Raw genomic sequence first — 15,000 nt, forward strand, 5'->3', positions numbered from 1 at the left:
AACACACGACTGTTGGTCGCATCATTTCTGGGGGTGCGGCTGTGCAGCACCTCCTCGTCGATAAGAGTTAGAATTGGTAATGTATCAGGGTGCCAGTGATAACTTGCCTCCTCTTTACAACGCTGTGGGATCATTTCACGTAAATCAACCAATGCTGGCAGATGGGTCCCCAGCTCCACCTTGCAGCAATGACTGTGATGAGGCTTTTTGGGGTAGGTCTCTCCCGGCTCTGCACAGTGAGATGGTGAAATCTTTGCCCATTCTTCACCTGAAAAATGCTCTAGTTCTGCCAAGTTTGATGGGGATCGTTGATGGACTGCAATGTTCAAGTCTCACCATGATTGTTCAATTGGGGTTTTAAGTCAGGACCTTCACTGGGCCACTCAAAAACATTTATTTTCTTCTTATTCACCCACTCCAATGTGGCTTTATCTTTGTGCTTGAGATCATTGCCCTGCTGAAATGTGAATCTCTTACCCAGTTTCAGATTCATGGCTGACTCGAGCAGATTTTCATCAAGGATTCTCCTGTACTTTGCACCGTCCATTGTCCCTTCTATCCTGACAAGCTTGCAAGTCCCTGCTGATGAAAAGCAGCCCCACAACATGATGCTGCCACCACCATGCTTGACAGCAAGGATGGTGTTCACTGGGTGATGTGCAGTGTTCGGCTTGCACCAGATGTAACGCTTTGAGTTTAGAGCAAAAAGTTCAATTTTTGTCTCGTCTAACCACAAAACCTTTCTCCACATACCTGCAGTATCATTAAGATGCTTTTTCACAAACTCCATATTAGCTTTTAGATGCGTGTTTTTACCTACGCCACTGCGGAAGAAAAATAATTATATTCATAAATTCTCAATTATTATTGTTGCTGGTACTTTATAAATAAATTTTTGTACTTCAGTCAAATTGGCTGTCAGCAATGCTTCCCTTCTCCCAAGAGTCTTTTGACCTACATATTGATAAAAGGAATATCTTACTTTGAAGAAAGGTCTTGCTCGCTGCATAGAAACAGGGTGACGTGGTTGATAACACTGCAACTTTTGCCATGATTGTGTCATTCTCTCCCTCCCACCCAAAGTGGACACATATTGCGGTTTTGAGTTCTTTTGCCGAATGCTTCTCACCCTCCCATTGGAATGTTAAATTGCGTACAAGAGGAATTGCTTCGGGCTTCTGTTTCAGTGAAGTCCATTCGAATGTTTCAGTGAATCATTCAATGTTCTTCCTCTGTATATACAAAATTAAAGATTCTCTGTTTGTATGCTGATGGAACTTGTGGGAATTGAGTTATTTTCCACGACACCACCAAAGGTGGATGGAGGTTATGTATCACGCCTATATGTTGGGTCGCCAAAATATTGGGTGGCCGAAATAGGTGACCCTTATTGTCAGTAAATCTGTCTGTTTGTTTGGATGTTTGTTCGTTTGTCATCAGCATAATTGGTAGTAAACGTGGGCGGATATTGACCAAACTCAGGTGGTAGGTACATCTCATGACCTAGTGCTTTGGAAATTGTGATGGTTGCTAGTGACGCTTTGGTTCCCTAGCAACAACCGAAAAACCTTCAAAATCGGTACCGTTCACGCAAAATCGATTCCGAAAGCCATTATCTCACGCAGGGTTATGAAATTTGGCACGAATGATCTACAGGTGATGCTCTATCAAATATATTCCGGTTTTTGTGATTTATGGAATACTTTACCCGCAGCGCCCCCTACAATTAGGGTATGCGCGAAAATTGGCGAAAATTGAAGGCTCCCTAGCGACTAGGTGAATACATCAATACGAATGAAACTTTGCAGGTTCATGGAATAATTATGGAACTGAGAATCATCTGATTTTCTCTGTTAATCAAACTTATTCACATTTTATCTGCATGTTTTAGCTTTATCACCATGGAGTCGTTTGTGGGGACTCCATATAACAAGTTTGATTTTAAAGATTCATGAAATGAGCTCAGATGGCATCAACATGTGAAAAGTTTTAGAGGGTGGAGAATACTTTTGCAGGTCGCTGTATACTCATGATCTTTTCTACCCCCATTAACTCTCCCCAAGCCAAACCCTTCCTTTCCAGGTTAATTGTGTTCTCTCCCTCCATACTCCTTTCTGTTTATTGTTCCATTTCTTTCATCTCCTGTTTTCCCTTCCTCTTTTTGCTGTGTTTCCAGATTGTGTCCAGCTTGTTTACCCAATGTGTCCTCCTCTCTTCCCTTACTCACTCATTCTTCCTCCACATGTCCCTCTACCCTGCTGTTGGTGTACTCTCCCTTTCCACAGTCTTCTTACTGTTCTGTTCTAGCTCTTCCACGAGCCCAGGTTCTAGCTCTTCCCTCATGTCGATGTATATTTTTCCGTGAAGCAATGCCAGATTGTTCTGTTTTCACATGGCCATGACAAGAAAGAGCAAAATTAGTCATCAAAGGCAACATCAAATCAGAATGATCATTCCGAGCACAAGAATCCTGCTCTGCTGCTCTTGCTTCTCCTCCGTCTGCTGTTTGCAGCCTGGACTTCACCTTTGGCCACCCCTCTCCACGACAGCTAATCTAACTCCCATTCACAAGACAGGTACAAAAACAGATCCTCTCAACTACAGATCCGTTTAACTTCCTTACAATGACAAGTAAAGGCATGGAAGAAATAATCAACACAGCCTCAAATATTAGATGGAAGGGTGTCCGCAGCAGCCCGGGATGGTATCACCACCTGTCCTTTATAAGGAGCCTTCAGTGGGACATTATTTCTGTTGCTGGCAAGCTGCCTGATGGAGGGTTTGTGGGTTTTTTTCAGCCTTACGGGTTGTGTACTTGGTTTGCAGTGCCTGCTAGAAGGTACCGTTGGAGTCTGTGTTCCCACAATCGGCCTCCCTAATTCTCAAGCCCGAACCATACTGGGTCAATGAAAGAAAACACAGACAACGAACTGGAACATTTAACAGTTATTTATTTACAATAGGCAACAGGGAGGGAGACAGAGAGCAGACTTAATCACGAATATAAATGCAGGCAAATGTACAATGGCAATCACTTAACAGTTTTACTTACAAGACTGGCTACAGACACAGACACACACACCCAAAAAGAAATGGAGCCAGCTGGCCTTTATTGGACCCTCCAGCCGCGGAGGATAGGCAAGCTGGGGGTCAGAGTCTGGTCAGGTACCTGGCCGCCTCGTGCGGTTTTACCGACTCGCACTTGTGGAGCTCGGAGACCATGGACGGGAACAGGGATCCCCAGCTTGAGCGCTCCAACACAACCCACCAAGGTGGGACTCGAACCCACGAACCAGAATCCAACGAGCGCAGCCAGGATCCTACGAACGACCCGGCCAGCCACGAACGATGACCGACGACCAGGAGAGCCCAGCAGACCAGAAGCAAGGAACGACCTCCAAGGAACCAAGGAACCCCCCACACCGGATACAGCTCGCGATCCTTCTTATCCCTCTCCCGTGCAGGGTGGAGGGATCCGCTCTCGGGTAACTCACCTCCGGACTGGACGGGGCGTTTTCAGGTGTCCTGGTGGCCAGCCGCGATTGGAGGAGAAGGAGCGTGTCGGCGTCTGTGTGCTCCTCCCCCGAGAGAGGCTCTTTTGCCTTCCCCACAAGCGACAGGGGAGACATTCTTCTTTGATGGGGCAGAGTTGGAGCTGAAGCGATCTCACCCCTGATTGGACAAGAGGAACATTCCATCTTGCTGGGGTGGAGTCGGCTCTGAAGCGATGGAAACTCCATCTACGTTCGTGACCTTGAACACGTGCGTAATGGAGCTGAAGGAGTGGAGGGGATTGATGTGGAAAACTAACTAGAAAGAAACTCGCAGCGCACACATTAAATTCCCATTAGACATAGGGGAGAGATTCTTACTATCCACATATACTTAACGAAATAACTAAACTTTGGGCCAACTGTATGTGTGAATGCGAATGATTTCCAGATTCGTAACAGTAGAAGGCTGCCTTATAATCTGGCGCATAATCTCGGTTCCCCTCTGCCAGTTCGCAAATGGAGCAGCTCCAAGTACGGGATTCTAGGCGGTTCTTCTGAATCCAAGAGTTGGACTGTTGGTGCAATCAGGAACGCAATTTATTTGTCTGCATATTTCCTTGACGCCCTTCACGCCCACTTTATTTTGCTGTGGCCCAATCATTTGTGGCACAACCATCTGTTGAATAAATAACAATTAAAAAACAACTCTGACCTTGGTTCCTCGGTCATGCAACTATTTGCACATGCTGCTGATTTTATATTAGCAATAAGAGGCCCAAACTCTCCAAACAAGAGGACTCTGTCCCTGGACATGCAGTGCCTTCAGAAAGTATTCACACCCCTTGACGTTTCTCACATTTTGTTGTTACAGCCTGAATTTAGAATGGATTAAACTGAGATTGTTTTTGGTCTGTCTGTCTTCCTTTGTTAATTGACTTTTTCTCACCATTATGATAGCAATATACGACTTCCTGCAGTGCAATATTGTCCAAATAATGCTTCAGAGGGTGTAGCAACACAGTCTGTTCCAACACTGCTTTTATACAGACAGAGGGTTAGTAACTAATCAAAAAAAGTTGGGACACCTGTAGGAATTGTTTGCATCAACTTTCAAGGCTTAATTTACTTCCAATGCTGCAGAACAGCTGCAGTTGCTAATCCATTACTTGTTCCCTGAAAAGGTCCTTTTTAAAAACTCTGAAATTTACATTATTTTTCAGTTTTTGGTAAACTAAACTTTGTTTTTAACCTCTGGCAGTTTACCGCTTAGCTTTGTACCATTTCAGTAAAAACTGGAAAAATGGGCGTGTTCTAAAACTTTTGACCGGTAGTGTATGTGACATGTCTGTGAAGAGCATCATTGGCTGAGGGTGCAGCTGGACCGCTGAAGCAACACCTGCTGCAGATTAGAGCAAGAATTTGAAATTTGCTCAGGAGCCGGCGATAGCTCGCCTACTCTTCGCAAAGGACACCGTGGGATCTTTGATGTCCACCAACAAATGCTGGCTGACAAGACACCTATGTCAATGTCCATACAATGGACGGCACACGCATTGATGCGTCACCCTGCCTGCAAGACAACAAGATGACAGTTTGTCGATGGACCGAGATTCAAACTCAGGCCAAACGGCTCGTAGACGAGTGTGCGTACCTCGAGGCCATCCTGCCAGCACCCCTGGGACATCCTCTAAATCACAGATTTGATCATCCAATGGTGATGGGGATGAACATGAAGGTCTAAAGAAGGATTGTATATGCGTACGATGAAAAAATACTTTATTGCCTGTTGGTAGTATTCACATGGTGCCAAAACATTATCCAAAACTAATACCCCTTCCAAGTTCGCAAAAAAAAAAAAGTGGTTTTGGTGAATACTATTAAAAATAACTTTATTTGTGACTTGATGGAATAGTGGGGCAACTTAGCTAAATATAGCATAACAATTGTGCATTTTGTGAGGAAAGCACCAAATTTGGCACACTAGTAGCCTATCATATTATGAACAGATTTGGATATTGGACCATCTCAAATTCAGCCGCTGATGGCTGTGGCAGCCATTTTCCACTGCCATCAAAAATTTTGAGAAGGCCCAATATCCAAATCTGTTCATAATATGATAGGCGGCTAGTGTGCCAAATTTGGTGCTTTCCTCACAAAATGCACAATTGTTAGGCTAAGTTGCCCCACTAGAATGGATGACAATTGCTTTTTGTCTTCCAAATAAAAATAATAATATATATATATATATATATATATATATATATATATATATATATATATATATATATATATATATATATATATATATATATATATATAGTTCACATATCCATCCTCAAGCAGGAGATCCCTCACAGCACTGAATGCATTAATCCTGGGAGGTGTCAGGAAGAAGTGATGGGGTGAAGAGGAGGAGGAGGAGGGGGAGGAGGAGGAGGAAGAGGAGGAGGAGGAAGAGGAGGAGGAGGAGGAAGAGGAGGAAGAGGAGGAGGAGAAGCCACTGTGGGGGCGGAAAAGACAGGAGTGTGTATTCAGAAATACACACAACATCTCCGCAATAATTGCAACATGTTGCCGTACACTGAATTGGAATCTCCAGCTTGGATTCCCACAAAGCAAGGACGTCATATGGCGCTGCACCAAGGAGCGTGGAATGAGGGGTAAATGGTTTTGAATTCGAGTGAGGAATCCTGCCTGAGCAATTTGCATGATTCTAAGAGCACACATCTTAAGGTGATAAAATTCAATGACCGCATGAGGTAGTTTCAAATTAATTATGATGAATGTTTGAGTGTTTCAGTCATCGTTGTTGTCTCGTGTCCCATCTAGTACGTATGCAATCGGTGGCTCGTACCATGCCTACAGTTGGCCCAAGTCTTTCATTAACTAGTTGCTTAGACCTGGAATTTGACTGGTTCGAGCAGGAATTTGGAGTTTGAGCTGGGTGTTGGCGGTAACTCAATTAGTCATCATCGAGAAGGCACTGTGGAATCTTTAATGTGAATCAGAAATCGATGCGAATAGACGGGTGCCCCCAGCCTAATGGTTATTCGAGGGAGAGTGTACACACTGATGTGATGCTCCAATTGTAAAACATCGGGGTGACAGTTCACAGTGAGGTCGAGAATCAAACGCAGACGACACGGCTCAAAGGCGAGGTTGCTCCACCTTAACTATCCCGCCAGCTCGGCACATTTCCAATTGTGTGCAATGTTTTTGCGTGAATCTGGTCGTAAAGGATATTCATCCATCCCATCCATTGGGACTGTACTCTGTGCAGATCGTTGGTGCTGCCTAAGCAGTGTCCTTGGCTATTGGGCACAATCCTAGATGGGTCACAGCTCCGACACAAGATACCAGCAAGGTGGCACTCATTTTGCCGACCTCAGAAGGATGACAGGCAGAGTCAACCCCACCTGGTATTAATTCAACAGAAATATGGGATTTGAACTCAGGATCCGAGGATCCTAAGCCCACCACCCAAACCATTAATCCAACACCAGGCGCAAAGGATATCAATACGCCAAAAGGATTTGGAGTGGATTGCGGACTGTTTACTTAAGATTCGTGAGTCTGGAAGGGGTATGAACTTGAAAACTCAATGGATCTGGAGAAATATTACATGCAACTTACAGACATATGTATCCACAACCGATATGTCCAATCAATGGAGTTGGTTTGCACTCCAACCTGGCTGCAAATGACTCCACTCACTCCACAACCTTCTCCAGCTTCAAAAACATGCCGTGCAAAAGCTCACACAAGAACAATTAAAAGGTGCAATTTGTAGTGGCATCGTGCCCCTTTGAAGAAAACCTCTGGCAATTAGACAAAATATTCATGGCCACAAACGAATCCCAAAAACACACTTCTTTAGGAATATCCAAGCATATACAGAGGCTATTTGGGGACATGGCGGAGCTCTGTGAGCAACCAAATAGTGAAAGAGAGAAGAGCAACAGAACCAGACTGGTGAGAAGCGGCCAGTGCAGTCGGAACGTAAAGCAGAAGGGTTGCAACTCCAAGGCTTGCCTACGCGGAGGAGGAAGAAAATATTGATAAAATGCAATCGGGTCTTTCCCATAACAAGCTTCTCTTTACAAGCACAACATAACATAACAAGCTTCTTTCCCATAACAACAAACACAACAATGCTGTATTCACATTCACAACAACCTCAACCTGACCTGAGTCCAAGCCATAAGGGTCAGGCAGGTGATGGCAGCACGAGGGCGAGGAGGTAGCGGGAGGCGGCGCGACCAGAGAAACAAAGCTGAAGTGACACCGACTGTTGTTATTCCCTGAAAAAGAGAAAATAAAATTGGTTCCAGACACGTATAACAGTCAAATGGGAATGAGAAGGTTAAACAAGAATTCACTAACATAAGTTAATTGTCAGAGCGTCCGCTCTACGTCTTGGAGGTTGGCGTTTCGAACCCGACGCCGGCCGAGTCGTACCAAAGACATTAAAAATGGTACGTGTTGCTTCCTTGCTTGACACTCAGCATTTAAAAAGGATAGAGCACTGACAAACAACCATAGGTCGGCAACCATTTTGAATGAAGAGCATATTGTTACGTTTGAGGGGGGGTATGGATTCAAAGGGTAATTAGGATGTTTAATGAGGTATGCCATGCTGTTCGAGTTTTACCAGGATCTCGATGTAATAAGTAGCAATTCAGTGGTGATAAGTTGTCTAGTAAATGTCCATTTCTTCAAGGGGAAATGGTAATTGTCGCGTAATTAGTTAGGGAAACGGGTTAGGGTAAGTGTGTCTGCGTAAACCCCTTTTAGTATTCCCTGGAGGCTTGCCGTGACGTCACAGGACAGTGCTGCGGATGGCTCCGCCCCGTGATCACGATTGGCGGAAGGCGACGGCGGAGGGCCAATAAAACGGCTCGATTGGAAGTGACGAGGACTCGAGGATAAAAAGGTTCTGTTCGGGGAAAACGGGTGGGAGGAAGAAGATCGGTAAAGAAAAACTGTTTTGGTGGAGGCTGTTGTGCTGGGAGCGTGCTGTGTTGTTGTGCTGATTCGATCCTGGTTTCATCGTGTCTCGTGGCCTTGCTGTGCCTCGTGCCTCACCTCGGTTGGTTCTGGGGTTCTGCTGGCTCGGAGTACGGGGTCGAACGGCGAGCGGACCTGCCTCCCTCTCCTGCTCGCAACTTGGCACCAGAACTGGCTCCCTGGCGGCTGTGAGCGGACTTGCACCGACACCAGGAGGTCGACAGCACCACGGTGTATCGTGCACCAGACGAGCGCAACGCCAGCTCGTCCAACGCCAATCCAGGGACTGTTGCGTCACCACCACGGGCCAGCCTGACTACCAGGACCAGCTACGTTGTGTGTGTGTGTGTGTGTGTGTGTGTGTGTGTGTGTGTGTGTGTGTGTGTGTGTGTGTGTGTGTGTGTGTGTGTGTGTGTACCTGGCGCCTTAGAGGGTTTGAGATTGGTATATCCATTGGAATTGTTTGTGTTTTCCCCACGCCCGAACCCACACCACCATCCCGTCGAATTGCCCCGGATCCCTCCTCTTGCCGAGTCTTATTATTTCTGGTTAGAGAAATAAACATCCTTAACTCAGTGAAAAGCGACTCGTGCCACCTTCCTCGTCCCGTTTGCGGTAGAGCGATTAGAACCGCCATCTTTGGTTTATATAAATAAACCACCTCCATCGTTTCGGCTCATTCTACGTTAGCGGGACTGTTCAAGTCCCGTGGACGTCACAATATTATTAAAAGGAGAACAAGACGCAGTGCTCCACTGGCTAGTACTGCAAACCACCACCCAAAAAGAAACAGGAAATATTACACCCAAAGTTGGAAGCATTCTGACTTGGTGGGTCTGGAGAAGAAGATTATTGAAGGAATTTACGTGTGTTTCCCAAAAATTGACAAAGTCGGCCATTTCGACACACTTCCAGTCACGTGATCGGCATGAGATCCGCAATTTACCATCTCCCTGGCCTTGTGTTGCAACCTAAATTTGGTAGCATTCTGACTGGTGGGTCTGGGGAAGACGACTTTTGAAGGAATTTACTAAGTCGGTCATTTTGACGTCCCAAAAGTCATGTGACCAGAACGAACTTTGTAATCAACGTTACCACTCAGGAGCGGAACATTGCCGCAAAATTTCAGCTGGATTGGCCCGGCATTTGGCCGGAAATATCAAAATGTGAGTTGGATGCATGGACGGATGGATGGACAGTGCACAATGACGATACGTTATCTGGAATTCGCATTCCAGATAACTTTAAAGGATGATGTTGGCTTGGAATAAGGGAGAATAAGAAACTTTTCAAAAAATAAAGCTAAACACAGAAAGAGAAAACAAAACAGAACAGAACTAGAAGGGCACTCAGTAGAGTACATACCTCTGCCATGCAATGCCTGATCCGATGGAACATATCCATCCATCCATCCATCCATCGGGACCATACTCTGCACAGAGCGTTGGTGCTGCCTAAGCAGTCTCCTTGGCTATTGGGTACAATCCTGGACGGGTCGCCACTCCGACACAGGATACCAGCAAGCTGGCACTCATTTTGTCGACCTCAGAAGGATGACAGGCAGTCAGCCCCACCTGGTATTAATTCAACAGCCAAGTGGGATTTGAACTCAGGATCCGAGGATCCCAAGCCGGCCACTCCAACCATTAAGCCAACACCCGGCATAGTGGAACATATCGAGCCCAATAAGTTTTGAAATATCATGCTAGATAGCGTTTTTAGCCCCATCTCTCAATGGTGAAGAATCACTTGTAAAATTAAATAATTCTCGTATCCAGATCTTCACCAAAACTGTATCAATTCTTCCTTGTTCCACACCCAACCTGTCCACCACATTTCATCCGAATCTGTCCACAACTTTATGAGACATCCTGCACACAGGCAGACAAACAAGCAGACAAACAAACACACAGAAAGGAGTGAGAACATAACCTCCTTCCACCTTCGGTGGCAGAGGTAAAAGGAGTCGGGTTGGTCTGGACCAGGATCCCATCTGACCTCATGGCAGATTCAAATCTGATTATAACCATGAACTTGCAGGCCAGGAGAGCCAAAGGCAGGAGGGAAAGCAGGAGCAGCACAGGGTCCCAGTGGTGGAGCTTTTGCATCAATCTTAAAGGCAGCAACTTTGGACCGAACAACTGGATACAGAAATGAAATGCTAATTCCGTGACAGCAAACTGAAACCCGCAGTTTTATGAACTCCAAATGCTGAACATACATGAGATGCATCGAACATCACTTTATTTTAGCATCATTACGTCGTGAAATGACGAAAGGAAATCAAATGATACTCGACCCAATAAAATGATCGAATCAAGCCTGCTTGACCTAATTGGAGGCAAACAAATGCTGACTCTTTCTGTCACATTTCATGAGATACATAAATACATCTTTCGATGCCAACTATCTGCAACAAACACACTCACGAGAAGTCTGTGTTGAAACTGCGTGGTTGATGGATTGTCGATGACATTCCGGAGAGGAGGAGACAGAGCAGCAATATCACTGGGCAGCAAACCTTCTCCCATCAGTGGGAATGAATTGTAAACCAGGCCGGCGTCCAGCCCAGCAACTAATGCACCTGTGGCAGCAGTGGGGAGTGCGGGGGGGGGCATCTCAGCAAAAGGAAAATAATAAATGAAACAAAATGAATTGTACATAACCAAGGTACGGTGAAAAAACATCTGCAGCCATTTGCCAGCAGGGAAATCGTTCTGCTGCTGTCAGCACAAACTAGTGGACGATAGCTTTCATTAAACCACCAATGATAAGCATATGTGTGTACACAGAGTCCTGGCAAGAACCTTGAAAACTCCAAACCATGGCCGAGATTGAGCTCTGACGTTTAATAGCTGGAATGGCTGAATGGTGTTTAAATACAAATAACATTGATTAATTGTGTCCTGGAGACTAGAGAGTAAGCAAAACTTAGTCTATAATTTCATATTTAATCACTATAATTGTACAAGTAGGCCAGTAAATGTGGGAAACCTGTGGGCATACACATGCATGACATTTGGACATGTATGGTTTGAAGCTGCACCAGAGAGTTTTCCAAAATGGGTACGAGCAATTCAGCAGATCCAGAAATGATATAATTTATTCAGTCATATTTTCCCACATATAATTATCATTCACATATATATTCATTCAATAAAAAGAATTTATTCATATTTTGCCCCAATGGGTCTCTCCTTCCCCACGTCAACATCTCTCCATGTCCACCTAAACGTCTCTCCATGCCCACCTCAACAATTCTCCAGCTCTCCGTCAATGTCTTTCCAGCTCCACGTCAACGTCAACATCAACATCAAGGTCGTCAACGTTAACGTCACGTTCTCTCCATCCACATGTCAATGTCAACGTCTCTCCATCCACATGTCAATGGCAATGTCTCTCCATATCCATGTCAATGTCAATGCAATGTCTCTCCATATCCATGTCAATGTCATTCCATCCCCACGTAAATGTCTCTCCATTCCCATGTCAACATCTCTCAATCCCCACGTCGACGTCTCTCCATTCCCACGTCTACCTCTCTCCATTCCCACGTCTACCTCTCTCCATTCCCACGTCTACCTCTCTCCATTCCCACGTCTACCTCTCTCCATTCCCACGTCTACCTCTCTCCATTCCCACGTCGACCTCTCTCCATTCCCACGTCGACCTCTCTCCATTCCCACGTCGACCTCTCTCCATTCCCACGTCGACCTCTCTCCATTCCCACGTCGACCTCTCTCCATTCCCACGTCGACCTCTCTCCATTCCCACGTCGACCTCTCTCCATTCCCACGTCGACCTCTCTCCATTCCCACGTCGACCTCTCTCCATTCCCACGTCGACCTCTCTCCATTCCCACGTCGACCTCTCTCCATTCCCACGTCGACCTCTCTCCATTCCCACGTCGACCTCTCTCCATTCCCACGTCGACCTCTCTCCATTCCCACGTCGACCTCTCTCCATTCCCACGTCGACCTCTCTCCATTCCCACGTCGACCTCTCTCCATTCCCACGTCGACCACTCTCCACTCCCACGTCGACCACTCTCCACTCCCACGTCGACCACTCTCCACTCCCACGTCGACCACTCTCCACTCCCACGTCGACCACTCTCCACTCCCACGTCGACCACTCTCCACTCCCACGTCGACCACTCTCCACTCCCACGTCGACCACTCTCCATTCCCACGTCGACCACTCTCCATTCCCACGTCGACCACTCTCCATTCCCACGTCGACCACTCTCCATTCCCACGTCGACCACTCTCCATTCCCACGTCGACCACTCTCCATTCCCACGTCGACCACTCTCCATTCCCACGTCGACCACTCTCCATTCCCACGTCGACCACTCTCCACTCCCACGTCGACCACTCTCCACTCCCACGTCGACCACTCTCCACTCCCACGTCGACCACTCTCCACTCCCACGTCGACCACTCTCCACTCCCACGTCGACCACTCTCCACTCCCACGTCGACCACTCTCCACTCCCACGTCGACCACTCTCCATTCCCACGTCGACCACTCTCCATTCCCACGTCGACCACTCTCCATTCCCACGTCGACCACTCTCCATTCCCACGTCGACCTCTCTCCATTCCCACGTCGACATCTCTCCATCCTGATATTCAAAGTCTCGCCATCTCCAAGTCAATGTCAACATCATTCCATCTCCACATAGCAGCGTCAATCTCTCTCCATTCCCACGTCTCCCTCTCTCCATTCCCACGTCGACCTCTCTCCATTCCCACGTCAACCTCTCTCCATTCCCACGTCAACCTCTCTCCATTCCCACGTCGACCTCTCTCCATTCCCACGTCGACCTCTCTCCATTCCCACGTCGACCACTCTCCATTCCCACGTCGACCTCTCTCCATTCCCACGTCGACATCTCTCCATCCTGATATTCAAAGTCTCGCCATCTCCACGTGGCAGCGTCAATATCTCTCCCTCTCCAAGTGGCTACGTTAACGTCTCTCCATGTCCATGTCCATGTCCATGTCCATGTCTCTCCATGTCCATGTCCATGTCAATGTCTCTCCATGTCCATGTCCATGTCAATGTCTCTCCATGTCCATGTCCATGTCAATGTCTCTCCATGTCCATGTCCATGTCAATGTCTCTCCATGTCCATGTCCATGTCAATGTCTCTCCATGTCCATGTCCATGTCAATGTCTCTCCATGTCCATGTCCATGTCAATGTCTCTCCATGTCCATGTCCATGTCAATGTCTCTCCATGTCCATGTCCATGTCAATGTCTCTCCATGTCCATGTCCATGTCAATGTCTCTCCATGTCCATGTCCATGTCAATGTCTCTCCATGTCCATGTCCATGTCAATGTCTCTCCATGTCCATGTCCATGTCAATGTCTCTCCATGTCCATGTCCATGTCAATGTCTTTCCACCTCCATCTCAATGTTAATGTCAATGTCAACGTCTCTCCGCCGCCACGTCAGCGTCTCTCCGCCGCCACGTCAGCGTCTCCCCGCCGCCACGTCAGCGTCTCCCCGCCCCCACGTCAGCGTCTCCCCGCCCCCACGTCAGCGTCTCCCCGCCCCCACGACAGCGTCTCCCCACCCCCACGTCAGCGTCTCCCCGCCCCACGTCAGCGTCTCCCCGCCCCCACGTCAGCGTCTCCCCGCCCCACGTCAGCGTCTCCCCGCCCCCACGTCAGCGTCTCCCCGCCCCACGTCAGCGTCTCCCCGCCCCCACGTCAGCGTCTCCCCGCCCCCACGTCAGCGTCTCCCCGCCCCCACGTCAGCGTCTCCCCGTCCCCACGTCAGCGTCTCCCCGTCCCCACGTCAGCGTCTCCCCGTCCCCCCGTCAGCGTCTCCCCGTCCCCACGTCAGCGTCTCCCCGTCCCCACGTCAGCGTCTCCCCGTCCCCACGTCAGCGTCTCCCCGTCCCCACGTCAGCGTCTCCCCGTCCCCACGTCAGCCTCTCCCCGTCCCCACGTCAGCCTCTCCCCGTCCCCACGTCAGCGTCTCCCCGTGCCCACGTCAGCGTCTCCCCGTGCCCACGTCAGCGTCTCCCCGTGCCCACGTCAGCGTCTCCCCGTCCCCACGTCAGCGTCTCCCCGTCCCCACGTCAGCGCCTCCCCGTCCCCACGTCAGCGCCTCCCCGTCCCCACGTCAGCGCCTCCCCGTCCCCACGTCAGCGCCTCCCCGTCCCCACGTCAGCGCCTCCCCGTCCCCACGTCAGCGCCTCCCCGTCCCCACGTCAGCTCCCGCCCGTCCCCCCGTCTGCGGCTCCCCGTCCCCACGTCAGCGCCTCCCCGTCCCCACGTCAGCGTCTCCCCGTCCCCACGTCAGCGTCTCCCACGTCCCCACGTCAGCGCCTCCCCGTCCCCACGTCAGCGCCTCCCCGTCCCCACGTCAGCGCCTCCCCGTCCCCACGTCAGCGTCTCCCCGTCCCCACGTCAGCGTCTCCCCGTCCCCACGTCAGCGTCTCCCCGTCCCCACGTCAGCGTCTCCCCGTCCCCACGTCAGCG

At 48.6% G+C, this 15,000-nt stretch overlaps 1 protein-coding gene across 2 annotated transcripts in view; it reads right to left on the bottom strand.

Annotated features, from left to right (window-relative positions):
- Positions 1–2,934: 2,934 nt before the first annotated feature.
- COX15 (cytochrome c oxidase assembly factor COX15) overlaps positions 2,935–15,000 on the bottom strand; it is a 23,670-nt gene continuing 11,604 nt past the window's right edge. The window contains exons 7-10 of one of the 2 annotated variants that reach the window (XR_015055451.1): positions 10,931–11,085; positions 7,682–7,795; positions 7,128–7,526; positions 2,935–3,775 (exon numbers count right to left, since the gene is read on the bottom strand). Coding sequence is in view for 1 of the 2 variants with exons in the window: in XM_085871256.1 (XP_085727382.1) it covers positions 7,395–7,526; positions 7,682–7,795; positions 10,931–11,085 (401 nt within the window). In the remaining variant the exon portion in view is untranslated. Of the gene's footprint in view, positions 7,527–7,681; positions 7,796–10,930; positions 11,086–15,000 lie in introns of both variants that reach the window. The other variant, XM_085871256.1, reaches the window with a different exon arrangement.

Source organism: Eptatretus burgeri, chromosome 2 (assembly GCF_056783735.1).
Source record: "Eptatretus burgeri isolate ZD-2024b chromosome 2, Ebu_testis_v1, whole genome shotgun sequence".
NCBI lineage: Eukaryota > Metazoa > Chordata > Myxini > Myxiniformes > Myxinidae > Eptatretus > Eptatretus burgeri.